The following is a 27821-nucleotide window of genomic DNA, read 5'->3' as shown; positions in this document are numbered from 1 at the left end:
GGAGGAGAGCGAGGGACAGAAAGAGAGAGGAGGAGAGGTACAGAAAGAGAGGAGGAGAGCGAGGGACAGAAAGAGAGAGAAGCGGAGGAGAGCGAGGGACAGAAAGAGAGAGGCGGAGGAGAGCGAGGGACAGAAAGAGAGAGGCGGAGGAGAGCGAGGGACCGAAAGAGAGATGGGGAGGAGAGCGAGGGACCGAAAGAGAGAGGGGGAGGAGAGCGAGGGACCGAAAGAGAGAGGGGGAGGCGAGCGAGAGACAGAAAGGGAGAGGCGGAGGAGAGCGATAGACAGAAAGAGGAGGAGAGCGAGGGACAGAAAGAGAGAGGAGGAGGAGAGCGAGGGACAGAAAGAGAGAGAGGCGGAGGAGAGCGAGGGACAGAAAGAGAGAGGCGGAGGAGAGCGAGAAACAGAAAGAGAGAGGAGGAGAGCGAGGGACAGAAAGAGAGGAGAGCGAGGGACAGAAAGAGAGGCGGAGGAGAGCGAGGGACAGAAAGAGAGAGGAGGAGGAGAGCGAGGGACAGAAAGAGAGAGGAGGAGAGATATGTATGTGTAGTTACCTTAGGAGAGATATGTGGAGTGTAGTTACCTCAGGAGAGATATGTATAGAGTGTAGTTACCTCAGGAGAGATATGTATAGAGTGTAGTTACCTCAGGAGAGATATGTAGAGTGTAGTTACCTCTGGAGAGATGTGTATTGAGTGTAGTTACCTCAGGAGAGATATGGATAGAGTGTAGTTACCTCAGGAGAGATATGTGGAGTGTAGTTACCTCAGGAGAGATATGTGGAGTGTAGTTACCTCAGGAGAGATATGTGGAGTGTAGTTACCTCAGGAGAGATATGTATAGAGTGTAGTTACCTCAGGAGAGATATGTATAGAGTGTAGTTACCTCAGGAGAGATATGTGGAGTGTAGTTACCTCAGGAGAGATATGTATAGAGTGTAGTTACCTCAGGAGAGATATGTATAGAGTGTAGTTACCTCAGGAGAGATATGTGGAGTGTAGTTACCTCAGGAGAGATATGGATAGAGTGTAGTTACCTCAGGAGAGATGTATAGAGTGTAGTTACAGGAGAGATGTGTATAGAGTGTAGTTACCTCAGGAGAGATATGTAGAGTGTAGTTACCTCAGGAGAGATATGTATAGAGTGTAGTTACCTCAGGAGAGATATGGATAGAGTGTAGTTACCTCAGGAAAGATATGTATAGAGTGTAGTTACCTCAGGAGAGATGTGTATAGAGTGTAGTTACCTCAGGAGAGATGTGTATAGAGTGTAGTTACCTCTGGAGAGATGTGTATAGAGTGTAGTTACCTCATGAGAGATGTGTATAGAGTGTAGTTACCCCAGGAGAGCTATGTAGAGTGTAGTTACCTCAGGAGAGATGTGTATAGAGTGTAGTTACCTCTGGAGAGATGTGTATAGAGTGTAGTTACCTCAGGAGAGATGTGTATAGAGTGTAGTTACCTCAGGAGAGATGTGTATAGAGTGTAGTTACCTCAGGAGAGATGTGTATAGTGTAGTTACCTCTGGAGAGATGTGTATAGAGTGTAGTTACCTCATGAGAGATGTGTATAGAGTGTAGTTACCCCAGGAGAGATATGTGGAGTGTAGTTACCTCAGGAGAGATATGTATAGAGTGTAGTTACCTCAGGAGAGATATGGATAGAGTGTAGTTACCTCAGGAGAGATATGTATAGAGTGTAGTTACCTCAGGAGAGATATGTATAGAGTGTAGTTACCTCAGGAGAGATATGTATAGAGTGTAGTTACCTCAGGAGAGATATGTATAGAGTGTAGTTACCTCAGGAGAGATATGTAGGGTGTAGTTACCTCAGGAGAGATATGTATAGAGTGTAGTTACCTCAGGAGAGATATGTATAGAGTGTAGTTACCTCAGGAGAGATATGTATAGAGTGTAGTTACCTCAGGAGAGATGTGTATAGAGTGTAGTTACCTCAGGAGAGATATGTATAGAGTGTAGTTACCTTAGCCAGCACCTCAGGAGAGACTTCTTCGTCAGATGTCCACAGCTTCCCATTTTTGTTTCCTACAGACTGGAGACACACTCTTTACAATCCCTGTGTGTCTTTAGGTAACCCAAGCACTAGCATCGGTGTGTAGATACATGGATTTATGTGTGTCAGTGTGTGTGTGTGTGTGTGTGTGTGTGTCTTCGCTCCCAAAACCCACCCTGTCATTCATGAGCAGGTCCTTGACGATGAAGTTGGCCACGATGGCCTTCATGGGGGAGGCAAACTGATCTGGAGCCAGTAGAGAGATATGACCCAGACTGACCAGGGGGGTTATCAACTGTTCTGGGACGTCAGCGTTCAGACTACGAGAGAGAGGCTGGGGGAGAGGAGAGAGGTGGTTAGAGAGAGAGAGGCTGGGGGAGAGGAGAGAGGTGGTTAGAGAGAGAGAGGCTGGGGGAGAGGAGAGAGGTGGTTAGAGAGAGAGAGGCTGGGGGAGAGGAGAGAGGTGGTTAGAGAGAGAGAGGCTGGGGGAGAGGAGAGAGGTGGTTAGAGAGAGAGAGGCTGGGGGAGAGGAGAGAGGGGGAGAGAGAGGCTGGGGGAGAGGAGAGAGGGTGCGAGAGCAGAACCAAGTTTTCCTCTAGGATTTTGCCGTTTCTCAGCTCCATCCAGTATCTTTTTATCCTGAACAACTCCCTAGTCCTTGCCGATACCCATACCCATACCATGATGCAGCCACCACAGAGGCTGGGGGAGAGGAGAGAGGCTGGGGGAGAGAGAGAGGCTGGGGGAGAGAGAGAGGCTGGGGGAGAGAGAGAGGCTGGGGGAGAGGAGAGAGGCTGGGGGAGAGGAGAGAGGCTGGGGGAGAGAGAGAGGCTGGGGGAGAGAGAGAGGCTGGGGGAGAGAGAGAGGCTGGGGGAGAGGAGAGAGGGGGTTTCCAACACATCACTGAGTAACTGCCTCCGTATTTTTAAGCATGGTGGTGGCTGCATCATGGCATGGGTATGCTTGTCATCAGCAAATACTGGGGAGTTTTTCAGGATGAAAATAAAGAGAACAGAGCTAAGAACAGGCAAAATCCTAGAGGACAACCTGGTTCAGTCTGCTTTTTCACCAGATACTGGGAGAGGAATTCACCTTTCAGCAGGACAATAACTTACAAAACCAATTCTACTCTGGAGTTGCTTAGCAATAAGACACTGAATGTTCCTGAGTTGCCGATGTTACAGTTTTGACCCGTTTGATCTATGGAAAGACTTAAATAGCCGTCTAGCCATGATCCCCAACATCTGGACAGAGCTTGAAGAATTATACATGGGCTAATCATTTACAATCCAGGTGTTTAAAGCTCTTAGAGACTGTTGGCCGTCTAGCCATGATCCCCAACATCTGGACAGAGCTTGAAGAATTATACATGGGCTAATCATTTACAATCCAGGTGTTTAAAAGCTCTTAGAGACTGTTGGAGCAGAATCAGAATTAGTGATTGATAAATAAGATGTTTTATTTATATAATAATTAATATGTGGGATATTTCTCATTAGGATGTTTTGGATAATACTGTTGGCAGTTATCCCTTCTTCTCTGCTCGGGTTTAGTCACTAGGGGCCCAGAGAGGGGAGAGGTCAGGCTTGTCTTCTTCTGGGAATGTGTCTAACTATTGTAGGTCTCCTCTGAGGTTGCCCTTATCTTGACCTAGTATATGACCTAGGACCTAGGAGGCTCAGTGTTGTATGTCTCCTCTGAGGTTGCCCTTATCTTGATCTAGTATATGACCTAGGACCTAGGAGGCTCATTATTGTAGGTCTCCTCTGAGGATGCCCTTATCTTGATCTAGTATATGACCTAGGACCTAAGAGGCTCAGTGTTGTATGTCTCCTCTGAGGTTGCCCTTATCTTGACCTAGTATATGACCTAGGACCTAGGAGGCTCAGTGTCTTTTCAGATCTCGTCCAGGAGGGGGTGTATTTGAGGAGTATCTAGAATTGACAATTGATGTATGCCATTGGATGAGGTAATGTTTTGGTACTATGTGGTACCAAGAACGAGATAAGAACTTCGTTTAGGAGACCAAACTGAATGATAATTTATAGCTAATGCTATCTGGCTATGGGATACTCCTCTCTCAGAGAATTCATTTATAGACACTGAATTGATCCGAGAGTCACAGGGCCATGGTGAGGCTCATATAATTAAAGATGGACTCTATTGATTGGATCGTGATTTGATCGTATCTTAACATGTATTGACTCAGGGAGGGTGAATATTTATCTAATAATCAATATATTTTCTATTGGCACTTTAGTATCACCTAACAGCAAAGCCCTACTCTATCTCTGTGTGTGTGTGTGTGTGTGTGTGTGTTACCTCAAATATCTGCGCCAGCTGGACCTCCTTGTTACAGAAGATGGCGTGGATACAGTGGACAGCCTGTTTGGCCTGGTGGGGGGTCCCACGTTTAGCTTTCTGATGAAGGACTGGGATCAGGGTCCTGGGGGGGGACAGGAGGTTAACAGACTGACTACAGGGAGGAGAGGAGGTTAACAGACTGACTACAGGGAGGAAGGAGAGGAGGTTGACAGACTGACTACAGGGAGGAAGGAGAGGAGGTTGACAGACTGACTACAGGGAGGAAGGAGAGGAGGTTAACAGACTGACTACAGGGAGGGAGGAGAGGAGGTTAACAGACTGACTACTGGGAGGGAGGAGAGGAGGTTAACAGACTGACTACAGGGAGGGAGGAGAGGAGGTTAACAGACTGACTACAGGGAGGGAGGAGAGGAGGTTAACAGACTGACTACAGGGAGGGAGGAGAGGAGGTTAACAGACTGACTACAGGGAGGGAGGAGAGGAGGTTAACAGACTGACTACAGGGAGGAAGGAGAGGAGGTTAACAGACTGACTACAGGGAGGGAGGAGAGGAGGTTAACAGACTGACTACAGGGAGGGAGGAGAGGAGGTTAACAGACTGACTACAGGGAGGAAGGAGAGGAGGTTAACAGACTGACTACAGGGAGGAAGGAGAGGAGGTTAACAGACTGACTACAGGGAGGGAGGAGAGGAGGTTAACAGACTGACTACAGTCATGGACCCTTTACCCCATGCATTAGCTATCCACCCAGCCTCTCCCTCCCTGCCTCCCCCCCCCCCCCCTCCCTCCCACCCTCCCTCTCCCCCCCCCCTCCCGGTCTCTCCCTCCCTCCCACCCTCCCGGTCTCTCCCCCCCTCCCGGTCTCTCCCGGTCTCTCCCCCCCTCCCGGTCTCTCCCTCCCCCCCCCCCCTCCCGGTCTCTCCCTCCCTCCCACCCTCCCTCTCTCCCCCCCCCCCTCCCGGTCTCTCCCTCCCTCCCACCCTCCCTCTCCCCCCCCCCCCCTCCCGGTCTCTCCCTCCCTCCCACCCTCCCGGTCTCTCCCCCCCTCCCGGTCTCTCCCTCCCTCTCTCCCCCCCCCCTCCCGGTCTCTCCCTCCCTCCCACCCTCCCGGTCTCTCCCCCCCTCCCGGTCTCTCCCTCCCTCCCACCCTCCCGGTCTCTCCCCCCCTCCCGGTCTCTCCCTCCCCCCCCCCCCTCCCGGTCTCTCCCTCCCTCCCACCCTCCCTCTCCCCCCCCCCCCCCCCTCCCGGTCTCTCCCTCCCTCCCACCCTCCCGGTCTCTCCCCCCCTCCCGGTCTCTCCCTCCCTCCCACCCTCCCGGTCTCTCCCCCCCCTCCCGGTCTCTCCCTCCCCCCCCCCCCCCCCCCCCCCCCCCTCCCGGTCTCTCCCTCCCTCCCACCCTCCCTCTCCCCCCCCCCCCCCCTCCCGGTCTCTCCCTCCCTCCCACCCTCCCGGTCTCTCCCCCCCTCCCGGTCTCTCCCTCCCTCTCTCCCCCCACCTCCCGGTCTCTCCCTCCCTCCCACCCTCCCGGTCTCTCCCCCCCTCCCGGTCTCTCCCTCCCTCTCTTACGATCGTATCTGCTGTAGCTCGGTCTCTATTTTCTGTCCCGTGTTCCTGAAGATCTGAATGGCCGCCTCAGCCACCTTGTCATCCTCCATCTTCAGACACTGAAGCAGAGACTCATACGTCTCAGCAGAGTGGAACGCTGTGGGGTGGGTGAAGGACAGAACCTGGAGGAGAGGAGGAGGAGGAGGAAAGGACGAGGAGAAGGAGGAAGACAAGGAAGAGGAGGAGAGATGAGAGGAGAGGTGGAAGACAAGGAAGAGGAGGAGAGAAGAGAGGAGAAAGACAAGCAAAAGTAATTAATCTGTCCATTCATCCACCAGTCCCTCCCCTCCTCTCCTCGTCCCCTCCATCCCTCTCCTCGTCCCCTCCCTCCCTCTCCTCCCCTCCTCCATCCCTCTCCTCGTCCCCTCTCTCCCTCTCCTCGTCCCCTCCCTCCCTCTCCTCGTCCCCTCCCTCCCTCTCCTCCTCCCCTCCCTCCCTCCCTCTCCTCCAATCCCTCCCTCCCTCTCCTCGTCCCCTCCCTCCCTCTCTCCTCATCCCTCCATCCATACCTTCAGTAGTTCCAGTCCAGAGCGGATGGCGGTGTCTGGTGTGACACCTTCCTCATCATCATCAGCCGTTCCCTCGATAGACTTATTCAGCAGCTTGACCAGAGCACTGAGCAGAGAGACATCACATATAACATTATATAACCTCTTATTCAGCAGCTAGACCAGAGCAGAGAGACATCACATATAACATGATATAACCTCTTATTCAGCAGCTAGACCAGAGCAGAGAGACATCACATATAACATTATATAACCTCTTATTCAACAGCTAGACCAGAGCAGAGAGACATCACATATAACATTATATAACCTCTTATTCAGCAGCTAGACCAGAGCAGAGAGACATCACATATAACCTCTTATTCAACAGCTAGACCAGAGCAGAGAGACATCACATATAACCTCTTATTCAACAGCTAGACCAGAGCAGAGAGACATCACATATAACCTCTTATTCAACAGCTAGACCAGAGCAGAGAGACATCACATATAACCTCTTATTCAGCAGCTAGACCAGAGCAGAGAGACATCACATATAACCTCTTATTCAACAGCTAGACCAGAGCAGAGAGATATCACATATAACATTATATAACCTCTTATTCAGCAGCTAGACCAGAGCAGAGAGACATCACATATAACCTCTTATTCAACAGCTAGACCAGAGCAGAGAGACATCACATATAACATTATATAACCTCTTATTCAGCAGCTAGACCAGAGCACTGAGCAGAGAGACATCACATATAACCTCTTATTCAACAGCTAGACCAGAGCAGAGAGACATCACATATAACATTATATAACCTCTTATTCAGCAGTTAGACCAGAGCACTGAGCAGAGAGACACCACATATAACATTATATAACCTCTTATTCAGCAGCTAGACCAGAGCAGAGAGACATCACATATAACATGATATAACCTCTTATTCAGCAGCTAGACCAGAGCAGAGAGACATCACATATAACATGATATAACCTCTTATTCAACAGCTAGACCAGAGCAGAGAGACATCACATATAACATATAACCTCTTATTCAACAGCTAGACCAGAGCAGAGAGACATCACATATAACATGATATAACCTCTTATTCAGCAGCTAGACCAGAGCAGAGAGACATCACATATAACATGATATAACCTCTTATTCAACAGCTAGACCAGAGCAGAGAGACATCACATATAACATGATATAACCTCTTATTCAACAGCTAGACCAGAGCAGAGAGACATCACATATAACATTATAGAACCTCTTATTCAGCAGCTAGACCAGAGCAGAGAGACATCACATATAACATGATATAACCTCTTATTCAACAGCTAGACCAGAGCAGAGAGACATCACATATAACATGATATAACCTCTTATTCAGCAGCTAGACCAGAGCAGAGAGACATCACATATAACATTATATAACCTCTTATTCAACAGCTAGACCAGAGCAGAGAGACATCACATATAACCTCTTATTCAGCAGCTAGACCAGAGCAGAGAGACATCACATATAACATGATATAACCTCTTATTCAGCAGCTAGACCAGAGCAGAGAGACATCACATATAACCTCTTATTCAACAGCTAGACCAGAGCAGAGAGACATCACATATAACCTCTTATTCAACAGCTAGACCAGAGCAGAGAGACATCACATATAACCTCTTATTCAACAGCTAGACCAGAGCAGAGAGACATCACATATAACCTCTTATTCAACAGCTAGACCAGAGCAGAGACATCACATATAACCTCTTATTCAACAGCTAGACCAGAGCAGAGAGACATCACATATAACCTCTTATTCAACAGCTAGACCAGAGCAGAGAGACATCACATATAACATGATATGACCTCTTATTCAGCAGCTAGACCAGAGCAGAGAGACATCACATATAACATGATATAACCTCTTATTCAGCAGCTAGACCAGAGCAGAGAGACATCACATATAACATTATAGAACCTCTTATTCAGCAGCTAGACCAGAGCAGAGAGACATCACATATAACCTCTTATTCAACAGCTAGACCAGAGCAGAGAGACATCACATATAACATGATATAACCTCTTATTCAGCAGCTAGACCAGAGCAGAGAGACATCACATATAACCTCTTATTCAGCAGCTAGACCAGAGCAGAGAGACATCACATATAACCTCTTATTCAGCAGCTAGACCAGAGCAGAGAGACATCACATATAACCTCTTATTCAACAGCTAGACCAGAGCAGAGAGACATCACATATAACATGATATAACCTCTTATTCAACAGCTAGACCAGAGCAGAGAGACATCACATATAACCTCTTATTCAACAGCTAGACCAGAGCAGAGAGACATCACATATAACCTCTTATTCAGCAGCTAGACCAGAGCACTGAGCAGAGAGACATCACATATAACCTCTTATTCAACAGCTAGACCAGAGCAGAGAGACATCACATATAACCTCTACTCAACAGCTAGACCAGAGCAGAGAGACATCACATATAACCTCTTATTCAGCAGCTAGACCAGAGCAGAGAGACATCACATATACATTATATAACCTCTTATTCAGCAGCTAGACCAGAGCAGAGAGACATCACATATAACCTCTTATTCAGCAGCTAGACCAGAGCAGAGAGACATCACATATAACCTCTTATTCAACAGCTAGACCAGAGCAGAGAGACATCACATATAACCTCTTATTCAACAGCTAGACCAGAGCAGAGAGACATCACATATAACCTCTTATTCAACAGCTAGACCAGAGCAGAGAGACATCACATATAACCTCTTATTCAACAGCTAGACCAGAGCAGAGAGACATCACATATAACCTCTTATTCAACAGCTAGACCAGAGCAGAGACATCACATATAACCTCTTATTCAACAGCTAGACCAGAGCAGAGAGACATCACATATAACCTCTTATTCAACAGCTAGACCAGAGCAGAGAGACATCACATATAACCTCTTATTCAACAGCTAGACCAGAGCAGAGAGACATCACATATAACATGATATGACCTCTTATTCAGCAGCTAGACCAGAATAGAGAGACATCACATATAACATGATATAACCTCTTATTCAGCAGCTAGACCAGAGCAGAGAGACATCACATATAACATTATAGAACCTCTTATTCAGCAGCTAGACCAGAGCAGAGAGACATCACATATAACCTCTTATTCAACAGCTAGACCAGAGCAGAGAGACATCACATATAACATGATATAACCTCTTATTCAGCAGCTAGACCAGAGCAGAGAGACATCACATATAACCTCTTATTCAGCAGCTAGACCAGAGCAGAGAGACATCACATATAACCTCTTATTCAGCAGCTAGACCAGAGCAGAGAGACATCACATATAACCTCTTATTCAACAGCTAGACCAGAGCAGAGAGACATCACATATAACATGATATAACCTCTTATTCAACAGCTAGACCAGAGCAGAGAGACATCACATATAACCTCTTATTCAACAGCTAGACCAGAGCAGAGAGACATCACATATAACCTCTTATTCAGCAGCTAGACCAGAGCACTGAGCAGAGAGACATCACATATAACCTCTTATTCAACAGCTAGACCAGAGCAGAGAGACATCACATATAACCTCTACTCAACAGCTAGACCAGAGCAGAGAGACATCACATATAACCTCTTATTCAGCAGCTAGACCAGAGCAGAGAGACATCACATATACATTATATAACCTCTTATTCAGCAGCTAGACCAGAGCAGAGAGACATCACATATAACCTCTTATTCAGCAGCTAGACCAGAGCAGAGAGACATCACATATAACCTCTTATTCAGCAGCTAGACCAGAGCAGAGAGACATCACATATAACCTCTTATTCAGCAGCTAGACCAGAGCAGAGAGACATCACATATAACCTCTTATTCAGCAGCTAGACCAGAGCAGAGAGATATCACATATAACATTATATAACCTCTTATTCAGCAGCTAGACCAGAGCAGAGAGACATCACATATAACCTCTTATTCAACAGCTAGACCAGAGCAGAGAGATATCACATATAACCTCTTATTCAACAGCTAGACCAGAGCAGAGAGATATCACATATAACATTATATAACCTCTTATTCAGCAGCTAGACCAGAGCAGAGAGACATCACATATAACCTCTTATTCAACAGCTAGACCAGAGCACTGAGCAGAGAGACATCACATATAACATGATATAACCTCTTATTCAGCAGCTAGACCAGAGCAGAGAGATATCACATTTAACATTATATAACCTCTTATTCAGCAGCTAGACCAGAGCAGAGAGACATCACATATAACCTCTTATTCAGCAGCTAGACCAGAGCAGAGAGACATCACATATAACCTCTTATTCAGCAGCTAGACCAGAGCAGAGAGACATCACATATAACCTCTTATTCAACAGCTAGACCAGAGCAGAGAGACATCACATATAACCTCTTATTCAGCAGCTAGACCAGAGCAGAGAGACATCACATATAACCTCTTATTCAGCAGCTAGACCAGAGCAGAGAGACATCACATATAACCTCTTATTCAGCAGCTAGACCAGAGCAGAGAGATATCACATATAACATTATATAACCTCTTATTCAACAGCTAGACCAGAGCACTGAGCAGAGAGATATCACATATAACATGATATAACCTCTTATTCAGCAGCTAGACCAGAGCAGAGAGACATCACATATAACCTCGTATTCAGCAGCTTGACCAGAGCAGAGAGATATCACATATAACCTCTTATTCAACAGCTAGACCAGAGCAGAGAGACATCACATATAACCTCTTATTCAACAGCTAGACCAGAGCAGAGAGACATCACATATAACATGATATAACCTCTTATTCAGCAGCTAGACCAGAGCAGAGAGACATCACATATAACATGATATAACCTCTTATTCAGCAGCTAGACCAGAGCAGAGAGACATCACATATAACATTATAGAACCTCTTATTCAACAGCTAGACCAGAGCAGAGAGACATCACATATAACCTCTTATTCAACAGCTAGACCAGAGCAGAGAGACATCACATATAACCTCTTATTCAGCAGCTAGACCAGAGCAGAGAGACATCACATATAACATGATATAACCTCTTATTCAACAGCTAGACCAGAGCAGAGAGACATCACATATAACCTCTACTCAACAGCTAGACCAGAGCAGAGAGACACCACATATAACACACACACACACCATTTATTTACCTGATGGCCTCGGAGTCGATGTGGACGGGAGCGATGCGTTCCAACAGGAACTTCACCATCTCCAGGAAGGGGTTGGTGGGCTGCTTAGGGAACGTCAGTTTACGAGTAATCTCCCTCTGAAAAACACGATCAATATCTAACTGGTACTGTTCCCTCTGAAATACACGATCAATATCTAACTGGTAATCTCCCCTCTGTTTTATGTTTTATGTTAGTAGTTTTCCATTGACTGCCTTTACAGATTCCATTGATTTAGGACTCCAGATTGTAGTTCCTATGGCTTCCACTAGATGTCAACAATCTTTAGAAATTGTTTCAGGCTTGTAGTCTGAAAAAAGAGGGAGTAAGACCACTCTGAATGAGTGGACACTGCAGTGTCCCAGAGGTTTTTCATGCACGCGGCTGAGAGCCTTTCTTGTTTTCCTTTTATATTGACGTTATTGTCCGGTTGAAATATTATTGATTATTACGACTAAAAACAACCTGAGGATCGATTATAAACATCATTTGACATGTTTCTACGAACTTTACGGATACTATTAGGATGTTTCGTCTGTCTGTTGTGACCGTGTTTGAGCCTGTGGATCACTGAACAAAACGGGGGTCTTTGGATATAAAGAGGGGCTTTATCGAAAACAAAATGAACATTTATTGAGTAACTGGGAGTCTTGTGAGTGCAACCATATGAAGATCATCAAAGGTAAGTGATTAATTGTATCACTATTTCCGACTTGTGTAACTCCTCTACTTGGCTGGTAAATGTTTGTAATGATTTGTCTGCTGGGTGCTGTTCTCAGATAATCGCATGGTATGCTTTCGCCGTAAAGCCTTTTTGAAATCTGACACCGTGGTTGGACTAACAAGAAGTTCATCTTTAAACCGATGTATAACACTGGTATGTTTTAAGAAGTTTTATAACGAGTATTTCTTTTTTTGAATTTGGCGCTCTGCAATTTCACTGGATGTTGGCCAGGTGGGACGTTACCTCAGTCTCAACGTCAACAGTGGGGTTAAAGAAGCAATAAAACTGTCCTTCTTTAGACTTGCTGAGTATCTGGAGCATCAGCCTTTGTGGGTTCGATTACAGGCTCAAAATTGGCAAGAAACAAATAACTTTCTTCTGAGAACTCGTCAGTCTATTCTTGTTCTGAGAAATGAAGGCTATTCCATGTGAGAAACTGCCAAGAAACTGAAGATCTCGTACAACGCTGTGTACTACTCCCTTCACAGAACAGCGCAAACTGTCCCTAACCAGAATAGAAAGAGGAGTGGGAGGCCCCGGTGCACAACTGAGCAAGAGGACAAGTACATTAGAGTGTCTAGTTTGAGAAACAGACTCCTCACAAGTCCTCAACTGACAGCTTCATTAAATAGTACCCACAAAACACCAGTCTCCACGCCAACAGTGAAGAGGCGAGTCTGGGATGCTGGCCTTCTAGGCAGAGTTCCTCTGTCCAGTCTCAACGTCAACAGTGAAGAGGTGACTCCGGGATGCTGTCCTTCTAGGCAGAGTTCCTCTGTCCAGTGTCTGTGTTCTTTTCCCATCTTAATCTTTTATTTTTATTGGCCAGTCTGTGAGATGGCTTTTTATTTGAAACTCTGTCTAGAAGGCCAGCGTGTGTGTGTGTGTGTTGGTGTGTGTGTGTTCTCACCACACAGAGTTCAGCCTGTTTACAGGAGCAGGTTGGGCTGATGAGAGTATCCAGCTGGACTCTGAGCTTCTCATCTTCTCCTAACACCTGGTTAAACCGCTTCATGAAGTCCTGGGCCTTACCAGCATCAGGGAGGTTCTCTGGGGGGGGGGGGGGGGAGAGAGAGGGAGTAGAAAAGAGAGAGAGAGAGGGGGAGGATTAGAGGGAGAGAGAAAAAAGGAGAGAGGGGAGAGAGAGGGAGTGTCATTCCAAATGTGTTTTATTGTGAAACATTAGCATGCATACACGACGACTATCCCCCCTCCCCTCAGCCCCAAACCCAGGAGTCGCCCCTACCCCAGCCCCAAACCCAGGAGTCGCCCCTCCCCCCAGCCCCAAACCCAGGAGTCGCCCCTCCCCTCAGCCCCAAACCCAGGAGTCGCCCCTCCCCCCAGCCCCAAACCCAGGAGTCGCCCCTCCCCTCAGCCCCAAACCCAGGAGTCGCCCCTCCCCCCAGCCCCAAACCCAGGAGTCGCCCCTCCCCCCAGCCCCAAACCCAGGAGTCGCCCCTACCCCAGCCCCAAACCCAGGAGTCGCCCCTCCCCCCAGCCCCAAACCCAGGAGTCGCCCCTCCCCCCAGCCCCAAACCCAGGAGTCGCCCCTCCCCCCAGCCCCAAACCCAGGAGTCGCCCCTCCCCCCAGCCCCAAACCCAGGAGTCGCCCCTCCCCCCAGCCCCAAACCCAGGAGTCGCCCCTCCCCCCAGCCCCAAACCCAGGAGTCGCCCCTCCCCCCAGCCCCAAACCCAGGAGTCGCCCCTCCCCCCAGCCCCAAACCCAGGAGTCGCCCCTCCCCCCAGCCCCAAACCCAGGAGTCGCCCCTCCCCCCAGCCCCAAACCCAGGAGTCGCCCCTCCCCCCAGCCCCAAACCCAGGAGTCGCCCCTCCCCCCAGCCCCAAACCCAGGAGTCGCCCCTCCCCCCAGCCCCAAACCCAGGAGTCGCCCCTCCCCCCAGCCCCAAACCCAGGAGTCGCCCCTCCCCCCAGCCCCAAACCCAGGAGTCGCCCCTCCCCCCAGCCCCAAACCCAGGAGTCGCCCCTCCCCCCAGCCCCAAACCCAGGAGTCGCCCCTCCCCCCAGCCCCAAACCCAGGAGTCGCCCCTCCCCCCAGCCCTAAACCCAGCAGTCCCTCCTCCACCTCAAACCCAGCAGTCCCTCCTCCTCCCCAAACCCCAGCAGTCCCTCCTCCCCAAACCCAGCAGTCCCTCCTCTCCCTAAACCCAGCAGTCCCTCCTCCCAAACCAAACAGTCCCTCCTCCCCAAACCCAGCAGTCCCTCCTCCCTCCTCCCCAGCAGTCCCTCCTCCCTCCTCCCCAAACTCAGCAGTCCCTCCTCCCTCCTCCCTAAACAGCAGTCCCTCCTCCCCAAAACCCAGCAGTCCCTCCTCCCTCCTCCCCAAACCCAGCAGTCCCTCCTCCCTCCTCCCCAAACCCAGAAGTCCCTCCTCCCCAAACACAGCAGTCCCTCCTCCCCCCAGCCCCAAACCCAGCAGTCCCTCCTCCCCCAGCAGTCCCTCCTCCCCCAGCAGTCCCTCCTCCCCAAACCCAGCAGTCCCTCCTCCCTCCTTCCCAAACCCAGCAGTCCCTCCTCCCTCCTCCCCAAACCCAGCAGTCCCTCCTCCCTCCTCCCCAAACCCAGCATTCCCCCCCCCAGCAGTCCCTCCTCCCCACAGCCCCAAACCCAGCATTCCCCCCCCCCCAGCAGTCCCTCCTCCCTCCTTCCCAAACACAGCAGTCCCTCCTCCCCAAACCCAGCAGTCCCTCCTCCCCCCAGCCCCAAACCCAGCAGTCCCTCCTCCCCCAGCAGTCCCTCCTCCCCCAGCAGTCCCTCCTCCCCCAGCAGTCCCTCCTCCCCAAACCCAGCAGTCCGCCCTCCCCCGGCCCCAAACCCAGCAGGCCCCAAACTCAGCAGTCCCTCCTCCCTCCTCCCAAAACCCAGCAGTCCCTCCTCCCCAAACCCAGCAGTCCCTCCTACCCAAACTCAGCAGTCCCTCCTCCCCAAACCCAGCAGTCCCCCCCCAGCAGTCCCTCCTCCCCCCAGCCCCAAACCCAGCATTCCCCCCCCAGCAGTCCCTCCTTCCCAAACCCAGCAGTCCCTCCTCCCCAAACTCAGCAGTCCCTCCTCCCTCCTCCCCAAACTCAGCAGTCCCTCCTCCCCAAACCCAGCAGTCCCTCCTCCCCAAACCCAGCAGTCCCCCCTCCCCCGGCCCCAAACCCAGCAGTCCCTCCTCCCCCAGCAGTCCCTCCTCCCCCAGCAGTCCCTCCTCCCCCAGCGGTCCCTCCTCCCCAAACCCAGCAGTCCTCTCCCCAGCAGTCCCTCCTCCCCCCAGCCCCAAACCCAGCAGTCCCTCCTCCCCAAACCCAGCAGTCCCCCCTCCCCCGGCCCCAAACCCAGCAGGCCCCAAACTCAGCAGTCCCTCCTCCCTCCTCCCAAAACCCAGCAGTCCCTCCTCCCTCCTCCCCAAACCCAGCAGTCCCTCCTCCCTCCTCCCCAAACCCAGCAGTCCCTCCTCCCTCCTCCCCAAACTCAGCAGTCCCCCCCCCCAGCAGTCCCTCCTCCCCCCAGCCCCAAACCCAGCAGTCCCTCCTCCCCCAGAAGTCCCTCCTCCCCCAGAAGTCCCTCCTCCCCAAACCCAGCAGTCCCCCCAAACCCAGCAGGCCCCAAACCCAGCAGTCCCTCCTCCCACAGCAGTCCCTCCTCCCCAAACCCAGCAGTCCCTCCTCCCTCCTCCCCAAACTCAGCAGTCCCCCCCCCAGCAGTCCCTCCTCCCCCCAGCCCCAAACCCAGCAGTCCCTCCTCCCCAAACCCAGCAGTCCGCCCTCCCCCGGCCCCAAACCCAGCAGTCCCTCCTCCCCCAGCAGTCCCCCCTCCCCCGGCCCCAAACTCAGCAGGCCCCAAACTCAGCAGTCCCTCCTCCCAAAAACCCAGCAGTCCCTCCTCCCAAAAACCCAGCAGTCCCTCCTCCCCAAACCCAGCAGTCCCTCCTCCCCAAACCCAGCAGTCCCTCCTCCCCAAACCCAGCAGTCCCTCCTACCCAAACTCAGCAGTCCCTCCTCCCCAAACCCAGCAGTCCCTCCTCCCCCCAGCCCCAAACCCAGCATTCCCCCCCCCAGCAGTCCCTCCTCCCTCCTTCCCAAACCCAGCAGTCCCTCCTCCCCAAACCCAGCATTCCCCCCCCCCCAGCAGTCCCTCCTCCCCAAACTCAGCAGTCCCTCCTCCCCAAACCCAGCAGTCCCCTCCCCAGCAGTCCCTCCTCCCCCCAGCCCCAAACCCAGCAGTCCCTCCTCCCCAAACCCAGCAGTCCCCCCTCCCCCGGCCCCAAACCCAGCAGTCCCTCCTCCCCCAGCAGTCCCTCCTCCCCCAGCAGTCCATCCTCCCCCAGCAGTCCCTCCTCCCCAAACCCAGCAGTCCCCCCTCCCCCGGCCCCAAACCCAGCAGGCCCCAAACTCAGCAGTCCCTCCTCCCTCCTCCCCAAACCCAGCAGTCCCTCCTCCCTCCTCCCCAAACCCAGCAGTCCCTCCTCCCTCCTCCCCAAACCCAGCAGTCCCCCCCCCAGCAGTCCCTCCTCCCCCCAGCCCCAAACCCAGCAGTCCCTCCTCCCCCAGCAGTCCCTCCTCCCCCATAAGTCCCTCCTCCCCAAACCCAGCAGTCCCCCCAAACCCAGCAGTCCCTCCTCCCCAGCAGTCCCTCCTCCCCAAACCCAGCAGTCCCTCCTCCCTCCTCCCCAAACTCAGCAGTCACCCCCCCAGCAGTCCCTCCTCCCCCCAGCCCCAAACCCAGCAGTCCCTCCTCCCCCAGCAGTCCCTCCTCCCCAAACCCAGCAGTCCCCCCAAACCCAGCAGGCCCCAAACCCAGCAGTCCCTCCTCCCCCAGCAGTCCCTCCTCCCCCAGCAGTCCCTCCTCCCCCAGCAGTCCCTCCTCCCCCAGCAGTCCCTCCTCCCCAAACCCAGCAGTCCCCCCTCCCCCGGCCCCAAACCCAGCAGTTCCCCCCCCCCCCCCCAACCCTGCGGTAGAGAGAAGTCACTCACTGCTAATGGTCATCAGCTTTCCAAACATGGCTGTGGTGTTGGCTTCAGACTGCAGAGAGGAAAGAGACCAGGTTACAAGAGGTGTGTGTGTGTGTGTGTGTGTGTTGTAGTGTGATGAAGAGGCGTGTGGTGTGATGAAGAGGAGTGTAGTGTGATGAAGAGGCGTGTGGTGTGATGAAGAGGCGTGTGGTGTGATGAAGAGGCGTGTGGTGTGATGAAGAGGCGTGTGGTGTGATGAAGAGGCGTGACTCACGGCAGGTAGTTTGTGAAGGTCGAGCAGTTCTCTGACCAAACCTCTCAACATGTTCTGACACTTCCACATCTCATTCAGAGCCCTGAGAGAGAGAGAGAGAGAGAGAGAGAGAGAGAGAGACAGAGAGGAGAAGGGAGGGAGAGACAGAGAGAGAGAGACAGAGAGGAGAAGGGAGGGAGAGAGACAGAGAGGAGAAGGGAGGGAGAGAGAGATAGAGAGAGAGAGACAGAGAGACAGAGAGACAGAGAGACAGAGAGAGAGAGAGAGACAGAGAGAGAGAGACAGAGAGAGAGAGACAGAGATAGAGAGACAGAGAGAGAGAGACAGAGAGAGAGAGACAGAGAGAGAGAGAGACAGAGACAGAGAGGAGAAGGGAGGGAGAGAGAGAGATAGAGAGAAGAGAAGGGAGGGATAGACAGAGAGAGAGACAGAGAGAGAGAGACAGAGAGAGAGAGACAGAGATAGAGAGACAGAGAGAGAGAGACAGAGAGAGAGAGACAGAGAGAGAGAGAGACAGAGAGAGAGAGACAGAGAGGAGAAGGGAGGGAGAGAGAGAGATAGAGAGAGAGAGAAGAGAAGGGAGGGAGAGACAGAGAGAGGGAGACAGAGAGGTGAAGGGAGGGAGAGACAGAGATAGAGAGAGAAGAGAAGGGAGGGAGAGACAGAGAGAGGGAGACAGAGACAGAGAGGAGAAGGGAGGGAGAGAGAGAGATAGAGAGAAGAGAAGGGAGGGATAGACAGAGAGAGAGACAGAGAGAGAGAGGGAGAGGACATGGAACAATACAATCAGAATACTAAAGTTTAAACCAGAAGCCAAACTGACTACCATTTAACCCAGGCTGAAAACACGAAGGCTGAACCCTGGAAAGACTCCCTGACAGCATCAGGAAGGAAATGGTTCAACACTCATCGACAGGAGGCCTCATTATAACCATTCAGCCTGGTTTCAGAGAGGGGCAGCTTCCCTGATATCAGGAACCAGGTGCTCATAACACCAATACAGTCCCATTCAGCCTGGTTTCAGAGAGGGGCAGCTTCCCTGATATCAGGAACCAGGTGCTCATAACACCAATACAGTCCCATTCAGCCTGGTTTCAGAGAGGGGCAGCTTCCCTGATATCAGGAACCAGGTGCTCATAACACCAATACAGTCCCATTCAGCCTGGTTTCAGAGAGGGGCAGCTTCCCTGATATCAGGAACCAGGTGCTCTTAACACCAATACAGTCCATTCAGCCTGGTTTCAGAGAGGGGCAGCTTCCCTGATATCAGGAACCAGGTGCTCATAACACCAATACAGTCCATTCAGCCTGGTTTCAGAGAGGGGCAGCTTCCCTGATATCAGGAACCAGGTGCTCATAACACCAATACAGTCCATTCAGCCTGGTTTCAGAGAGGGGCAGCTTCCCTGATATCAGGAACCAGGTGCTCTTAACACCAATACAGTCCCATTCAGCCTGGTTTCAGAGAGGGGCAGCTTCCCTGATATCAGGAACCAGGTGCTCTTAACACCAATACAGTCCATTCAGCCTGGTTTCAGAGAGGGGCAGCTTCCCTGATATCAGGAACCAGGTGCTCATAACACCAATACAGTCCATTCAGCCTGGTTTCAGAGAGGGGCAGCTTCCCTGATATCAGGAACCAGGTGCTCTTAACACCAATACAGTCCCATTCAGCCTGGTTTCAGAGAGGGGCAGCTTCCCTGATATCAGGAACCAGGTGCTCTTAACACCAATACAGTCCCATTCAGCCTGGTTTCAGAGAGGGGCAGCTTCCCTGATATCAGTCCATTCAGGAAGTATTCAGACCCCTGGACGTTTTACCCATTTTGTTACTTTACAGACGTTTTCTACAATTGATATATACCCCATGACGAAGCCACTACACCCCATGACGAAGCCCCATGACGAAGCCCCATGACGAAGCCCCATGACGAAGCCCCATGACGAAGCCACTACACCCCATGACGAAGCCCCATGACGAAGCCACTACACCCCATGACGAAGCCACTACACCCCATGACGAAGCCCCATGACGAAGCCACTACACCCCATGACGAAGCCCCATGACGAAGCCACTACACCCCATGACGAAGCCACTACACCCCATGACGAAGCCACTACACCCCATGACGAAGCCCCATGACGAAGCCACTACACCCCATGACGACGCCACTACACCCCATGACGACGCCACCACACCCCATGACGAAGCCCCATGACGAAGCCACTACACCCCATGACGAAGCCACTACACCCCATGACGAAGCCACCACACCCCATGACGACGCCACCACACCCCATGACGACGCCACTACACCCCATGACGAAGCCACTACACCCCATGACGACGCCACTACACCCCATGACGACGCCGCTACACCCCATGACGAAGCCGCTACACCCCATGACGAAGCCACTACACCCCATGACGACGCCACTACACCCCATGACGACGCCACTACACCCCATGACGACGCCGCTACACCCCATGACGAAGCCGCTACACCCCATGACGAAGCCACTACACCCCATGACGACGCCACTACACCCCATGACGAAGCCACTACACCCCATGACGAAGCCCCATGACGAAGCCACTACACCCCATGACGACGCCACTACACCCCATGACGAAGCCACTACACCCCATGACGAAGCCACTACACCCCATGACGAAGCCCCATGACGAAGCCACTACACCCCATGACGACGCCACTACACCCCATGACGACGCCACTACACCCCATGACGACGCCACTACACCCCATGACGACGCCACTACACCCCATGACGACGCCACTACACCCCATGACGACGCCACTACACCCCATGACGAAGCCACTACACCCCATGACGAAGCCACTACACCCCAAGACGACGCCACTACACCCCATGACGAAGCCACTACACCCCATGACGAAGCCCATACACCCCATGACGCCACTACACCCCATGACGACGCCACTACACCCCATGACGACGCCACTACACCCCATGACGAAGCCACTACACCCCATGACGAAGCCACTACACCCCATGACGAAGCCACTACACCCCATGACGAAGCCACTACACCCCATGACGAAGCCACTCCACCCCATGACGAAGCCACTACACCCCACGACGAAGCCACTACACCCCATGACGAAGCCACTATATACCCCATGACGAAGCCACTATATACCCCATGACGACGCCACTACACCCCATGACGAAGCCACTACACCCCATGACGAAGCCACTACACCCCATGACGAAGCCACTACACCCCATGACGACGCCACTACACCCCATCACGAAGCCACTACACCCCATGACGAAGCCACTACACCCCATGACGAAGCCACTACACCCCATGACGAAGCCCCATGACGAAGCCACTATACCCCATGACGAAGCCACTACATCCCATGACGAAGCCACTACACCCCATCACGAAGCCACTACACCCCATGACGAAGCCACTACACCCCATGACGAAGCCCCATGACGAAGCCACTATATACCCCATGACGACGCCACTACACCCCATGACGAAGCCACTACACCCCATGACGAAGCCACTACACCCCATGACGACGCCACTACACCCCATGACGACGCCACTACACCCCATGACGACGCCACTACACCCCATGACGAAGCCCCATGACGAAGCCACTACACCCCATGACGAAGCCACTACATCCCATGACGAAGCCACTACATCCCATGACGAAGCCACTACACCCCATGACGAAGCCACTACACCCCATGACGAAGCCCCATGACGAAGCCACTACACCCCATGACGAAGCCCCATCACGAAGCCACTACACCCCATGACGAAGCCACTACACCCCATGACGAAGCCACTACGCCCCATGACGAAGCCACTACACCCCATGACGAAGCCACTACACCCCATGACGAAGCCCCATGACGAAGCCACTATACCCCATGACGAAACCCCATGACGAAGCCACTACACCCCATGACGAAGCCCCATGACGAAGCCACTACACCCCATGACGACGCCACTACACCCCATGACGAAGCCCCATGACGAAGCCACTACACCCCCATGACGAAGCCACTACACCCCATGACGAAGCCCCATGACGAAGCCACTACACCCCATGACGAAGCCACTACACCCCATGACGACGCCACTACACCCCACGACGACGCCACTACACCCCACGACGAAGCCACTACACCCCATGACGCCACTACACCCCATGACGAAGCCACTACACCCCATGACGAAGCCACTACACCCCATGACGAAGCCACTACACCCCATGACGCCACTACACCCCATGACGACGCCACTACACCCCATGACGAAGCCACTACACCCCATGACGAAGCCACTACACCCCATGACGAAGCCACTACACCCCATGACGACGCCACTACACCCCATGACGAAGCCCCATGACGAAGCCACTACACCCCATGACGAAGCCACTACACCCCATGACGAAGCCACTACACCCCATGACGAAGCCACTACACCCCATGACGACGCCACTACACCCCATGACGACGCCACTACACCCCATGACGAAGCCCCATGACGAAGCCACTACACCCCATGACGAAGCCACTACATCCCATGACGAAGCCACTACATCCCATGACGAAGCCACTACACCCCATGACGAAGCCCCATGACGAAGCCACTACACCCCACGACGAAGCCCCATGACGAAGCCACTACACCCCATGACGACGCCACTACGCCCCATGACGAAGCCCCATGACGAAGCCACTACACCCCATGACGAAGCCACTACACCCCATGACGAAGCCCCATGACGAAGCCACTACACCCCATGACGAAGCCACTACACCCCATGACGACGCCACTACACCCCATGACAAAGCCACTACACCCCATGACGAAGCCACTACATCCCATGACGACGCCACTACACCCCATGACGAAGCCACTACACCCCATGACGAAGCCACTACATCCCATGACGAAGCCACTACACCCCATGACGAAGCCACTACGCCCCATGACGAAGCCACTACACACCACAACGAAGCCACTACACCCCACGACGACGCCACTACACCCCATGACGAAGCCACTACACCCCATGACGAAGCCACTACACCCCATGACGCCACTACGCCCCATGACGAAGCCACTACACCCCATGACGAAGCCACTACACCCCATGACGAAGCCACTACACCCCATGACGCCACTACGCCCCATGACGAAGCCACTACACCCCACGACGACGCCACTACACCCCACGACGAAGCCACTACACCCCATGACGAAGCCACTACACCCCATGACGAAGCCACTACACCCCATGACGAAGCCACTACACCCCATGACGAAGCCACTACACCCCATGACGAAGCCCCATGACGAAGCCACTACACCCCATAGTCGTTTAAGTTTTGTTTAGTCTGACTGTTAGTTCTCAAAGATAATCATATTTAATATATAGATCCATTATCTCATCTACAAACTTTATGTCTGTTCTTAGTCGTTTAAGTTGACAAAAAGATTTCACACCAAAAATGTGTTTTTTTCACGGGTTTGTACTTTAACCCAAAAAAGGCCTGGTTAGGTGTGTGTGTGTGTGTGTGTGTGTTTGCACTAACTTGACAGCGTTGGTATCCAGACAGGCATACAGGTAGTAGAGACATTTCATCTTCTCCTCAGTGTCCAGACTGTGGGGAACCATGTACTGAGCAAATATCTTCTCTACTAACAACCTACAGACAGAGAGAGAGAGAGAGAGAGAGAGAGAGAGAGAGAGAGAGAGAGAGAGAGACACACACAGAGAAAGACACAGAGAGAGACACAGAGAGAGATGTGGATAAGAACCTAGAATATCCCAAAACAACACATGTAAATGGTTTAGTAGGATTAATTAAGAGTCTGTGTCCGTCGCAGTGTGTTGTCGATGCTGTTCTGGTAGTAGATGTGTGTGTGTGTGTGTGTGTGTGTGTACTTGTCGTCGATGCTGTTCTGGTAGTAGGTGTGTGTGTGTGTGTGTGTGTGTGTGTACTTGTCGTCGATGCTGTTCTGGTAGTAGATGTGGAGCAGCTTGTCTTTGATCCAGGAGATCTTCTGGGCCTGTTCCTTCCCAGCCTCATGATGGAGACAGTACTTCTTAAACAACTGGGCCAAACCCATCATCGCCTCCTTACGAACCCTCCACTATGGAGGAGAGGAGAGAGAGGGGAGAGGGGAGAGAGGAGAGAGGAGGAGAAAGGGGAGAGGGGAGAGGGGAGAGGGGAGAGGAGAAGAGGGGAGAGAGGAGAGGAGAGAGAGGGGAGAGGGGAGAGAGGAGAGAGGAGGAGAAAGGGGAGAGGGGAGAGGGGAGAGGGGAGAGGGGAGAGGGGAGGAAGAGGGAAGCAAGAAAGGAGGAGAGGGGAGAAGAGAGGAAGGGGAGGGGAAGGAAGTACGAGTGGAGGAGAGGATGATGGAGGTAAGAGGGGACGAGGATGAGGAGGAGCGAGGAGAGAAAGAAAGTTAAACATAACAAACAAACTATTACTTTCCAAAACAAAGGGATGAGAATGAAAAGAGGTCAGGTGAGAACTGAGAAGGTAGAGGTCAGGTGAGAACTGAGAAGGTAGAGGTCAGGTGAGAACTGAGAAGGTAGAGGTCAGGTGAGAACTGAGAAGGTAGAGGTCAGGTGAGAACTGAGAAGGTAGAGGTCAGGTGAGAACTGAGAAGGTAGAGGTCAGGTGAGAACTGAGAAGGTAGAGGTCAGGTGAGAACTGAGAAGGTAGAGGTCAGGTGAGAACTGAGAAGGTAGAGGTCAGGTGAGAACTGAGAAGGTAGAGGTCAGGTGAGAACTGAGAAGGTAGAGGTCAGGTGAGAACTGAGAAGGTAGAGGTCAGGTGAGAACTGAGAAGGTAGAGGTCAGGTGAGAACTGAGAAGGTAGAGGTCAGGTGAGAACTGAGAAGGTAGAGGTCAGGTGAGAACTGAGAAGGTAGAGGTCAGGTGAGTACTGAGAAGGTAGAGGTCAGGTGAGAACTGAGAAGGTAGAGGTCAGGTGAGAACTGAGAAGGTAGAGGTCAGGTGAGAACTGAGAAGGTAGAGGTCAGGTGAGAACTGAGAAGGTAGAGGTCAGGTGAGAACTGAGAAGGTAGAGGTCAGGTGAGAACTGAGAAGGTAGAGGTCAGGTGAGAACTGAGAAGGTAGAGGTCAGGTGAGAACTGAGAAGGTAGAGGTCAGGTGAGAACTGAGAAGGTAGAGGTCAGGTGAGAACTGAGAAGGTAGAGGTCAGGTGAGAACTGAGAAGGTAGAGGTCAGGTGAGAACTGAGAAGGTAGAGGTCAGGTGAGAACTGAGAAGATAGAGGTCAGGTGAGAACTGAGAAGGTAGAGGTCAGGTGAGAACTGAGAAGGTAGAGGTCAGGTGAGAACTGAGAAGGTAGAGGTCAGGTGAGAACTGAGAAGGTAGAGGTCAGGTGAGAACTGAGAAGGTAGAGGTCAGGTGAGAACTGAGAAGATAGAGGTCAGGTGAGAACTGAGAAGGTAGAGGTCAGGTGAGAACTGAGAAGGTAGAGGTCAGGTGAGAACTGAGAAGGTAGAGGTCAGGTGAGAACTGAGAAGGTAGAGGTCAGGTGAGAACTGAGAAGGTAGAGGTCAGGTGAGAACTGAGAAGGTAGAGGTCAGGTGAGAACTGAGAAGGTAGAGGTCAGGTGAGAACTGAGAAGGTAGAGGTCAGGTGAGAACTGAGAAGGTAGAAGTCAGGTGAGAACTGAGAAGGTAGAGGTCAGGTGAGAACTGAGAAGGTAGAGGTCAGGTGAGAACTGAGAAGGTAGAGGTCAGGTGAGAACTGAGAAGGTAGAGGTCAGGTGAGAACTGAGAAGGTAGAGGTCAGGTGAGAACTGAGAAGGTAGAGGTCAGGTGAGAACTGAGAAGGTAGAGGTCAGGTGAGAACTGAGAAGGTAGAGGTCAGGTGAGAACTGAGAAGGTAGAGGTCAGGTGAGAACTGAGAAGGTAGAGGTCAGGTGAGAATAAAGAACGGAGAAGGTAGAGGTCAGGTGAGAATAAAGAACGGAGAAGGTAGAGGTCAGGTGAGAATAAAGAACTGAGAAGGTAGGTCAGGTGAGAACTGAGAAGGTAGAGGTCAGGTGAGAACTGAGAAGATAGAGGTCAGGTGAGAATAAAGAACTGAGAAGGTAGAGGTCAGGTGAGAATAAAGAACGGAGAAGGTAGGTCAGGTGAGAACTGAGAAGGTGAGAACTGAGAAGGTAGAGGTCAGGTGAGAACTGAGAAGGTAGAGGTCAGGTGAAAATAAAGAACTGAGAAGGTAGAGGTCAGGTGAGAACGGAGAAGGTAGAGGTCAGGTGAGAATAAAGAACTGAGGTCGCACCCTCTTGTCCAGGGTCCTCTCCCTCACGAAGCCCAGCAGTTGGTCGTTAACCAGGTTCAGGTCTTTCTTCCCGGCGTTGATGATCGTTACGATGACGTCGTGTCGGATCGCCTCCTCTGGGTCATGTGATCGCACTTTCAGGAACTCTGATTGGACGATACAGACATATTTGGTTAGGGCAGCGTCTCCCAAACTCGGTCGTGGGACTTCAAAGAAGGTCCCTGTGAGGTCTTTAAAACCAGGTCTGGAAGGTTCCTCAGACACCTAAAACCAGGTCTGGAAGGTTCCTCAGACACCTTTAAAACCAGGTCTGGAAGGTTCCTCAGGCACCTTTAAAACCAGGTCTGGAAGGTTCCTCAGACACCTAAAACCAGGTCTGGAAGGTTCCTCAGACACCTTCAAAACCAGGTCTGGAAGGTTCCTCAGACACCTACCTACCTGAGGTCTCTGGCCAGGTCTGGAAGGTTCCTCAGACACCTACCTACCTGTGAGGTCTCTGGCCAGGTCTGGACAGTTGACACCTACCTGTGAGGTCTCTGGCCAGGTCTGGATGGTTCATCAGACAGTGGGAAGCGAACTTGACCGACTCAAGCCTCACTGGGACATGGATGTCATTGAACCTGGGGATGGAGCACACAAACACCTTGTTGACGCAAAGCACCTCTACTACACGTGTGTGTGTGTGTGCACCCAAGCGTGTGCGTGCGGCTGTGTAACGTGTGTGTGTCTCACCGTCCCAGGAAGCATTGCCACAGCGGTCTGTTCTGAGTGGCCAGTTCTGAGTCTTTGGCTCCAAACAGCTTGGCCAGCAGTCTGACCACAGCTAGACGCTCTTCTCCGTCGTTACTCTGCAACACACAGACAAATTAGATTAGAAATTAGATTAGAAATTAGATTAGACTTTAAATACATTTTAATTCAACGGTCGTATTTTGGGTCTAGTAGATGTGTGTGTGTGTGTGTCCAGGGTTTTTTCTGGAAGGAAATAGGGCTTAGGTGGGTGGGCTTGGCGTGAGGCTGGCTAGTACATAAATCTAATTTTACTATATACCCCGGTATTGATAAACGGACCGGTTGAAGGTTTTAATTTGTTTTTACTTTACCTTCTATACTGAACAACAATATAGAACGCAACATGTAAAGTGTTGGTCCCATGTTTCATGAAAAATAAAAAGATCCCAGAAATGTTTTTTAAAAAAAAACACAAAAAGTTTCTCTCTCAAATTTTGGTGCAAGAATTTGTTGACATCCCTGTTAGTGAGCATTTCTCCTTTACCAAGATAATCAATCTACCTGACAGGTGTGGCATATCAAGAAGCTGATTAAACAGCATGGTCATTACACAGGTGCACCTTGTGCTGGGGGGGGACAATAAAAGGTCACTTTAAAATGTGCAGTGTTGTCACACAACACAACGCCCACAGATGTTTCATGTTTAGAGGGAGCGTGCAATTGGCATGTTGACTGCAGGAATGTCCACAAGAGCTGTTGCAAGAGAATTTGAATGTTCATTTCTCTACCATAAGCCACCTCCAATGTCATTTTAGAGAATTTGGCAGTAGGTTCAACCGGCCTCACAACTGTAGACCGCGAGTATGGTGTCATGTGGGCGAGCGGTTTGTTGATGTCAACGTTGTGAACAGGGGGCCCCATGGTGGTGGTGGGGTTATGGTATGGGGGCAGGCGTAAGCTACGGACAACGGACACAATTGCATTTTATCGATGACAAATTGAATGAACAGAGATACCGTGACGAGATCCTGAGGCTGTTCATCCTCCTCCATCACCTCATGTTTCAGCATGATAATG

The 27821-nt window shown here is 51.7% G+C and overlaps 1 protein-coding gene across 2 annotated transcripts in view; it reads right to left on the bottom strand.

Annotated features, from left to right (window-relative positions):
* Positions 1-27821, bottom strand: part of LOC139419151 (sister chromatid cohesion protein PDS5 homolog A-like) — an 86499-nt gene that overhangs the window by 29809 nt on the left and 28869 nt on the right. For both annotated transcript variants that reach the window (XM_071169125.1, XM_071169126.1), the window contains exons 9-22: positions 26745-26860; positions 26538-26632; positions 26013-26158; positions 23689-23840; positions 23279-23392; positions 17663-17744; positions 17410-17458; positions 13347-13486; positions 11695-11810; positions 6454-6559; positions 5906-6066; positions 4335-4458; positions 2188-2346; positions 1983-2051 (exon numbers count right to left, since the gene is read on the bottom strand). In XM_071169125.1, coding sequence (XP_071025226.1) covers positions 1983-2051; positions 2188-2346; positions 4335-4458; positions 5906-6066; positions 6454-6559; positions 11695-11810; positions 13347-13486; positions 17410-17458; positions 17663-17744; positions 23279-23392; positions 23689-23840; positions 26013-26158; positions 26538-26632; positions 26745-26860 — 1629 coding nt within the window. The remainder of the gene's footprint in view (positions 1-1982; positions 2052-2187; positions 2347-4334; positions 4459-5905; positions 6067-6453; positions 6560-11694; positions 11811-13346; positions 13487-17409; positions 17459-17662; positions 17745-23278; positions 23393-23688; positions 23841-26012; positions 26159-26537; positions 26633-26744; positions 26861-27821) is intronic.

This window comes from Oncorhynchus clarkii, chromosome 10 (genome assembly GCF_045791955.1).
Source record: "Oncorhynchus clarkii lewisi isolate Uvic-CL-2024 chromosome 10, UVic_Ocla_1.0, whole genome shotgun sequence".
Taxonomy (NCBI): domain Eukaryota; kingdom Metazoa; phylum Chordata; class Actinopteri; order Salmoniformes; family Salmonidae; genus Oncorhynchus; species Oncorhynchus clarkii.
This window is presented reverse-complemented; position numbering and strand designations above follow the sequence as displayed.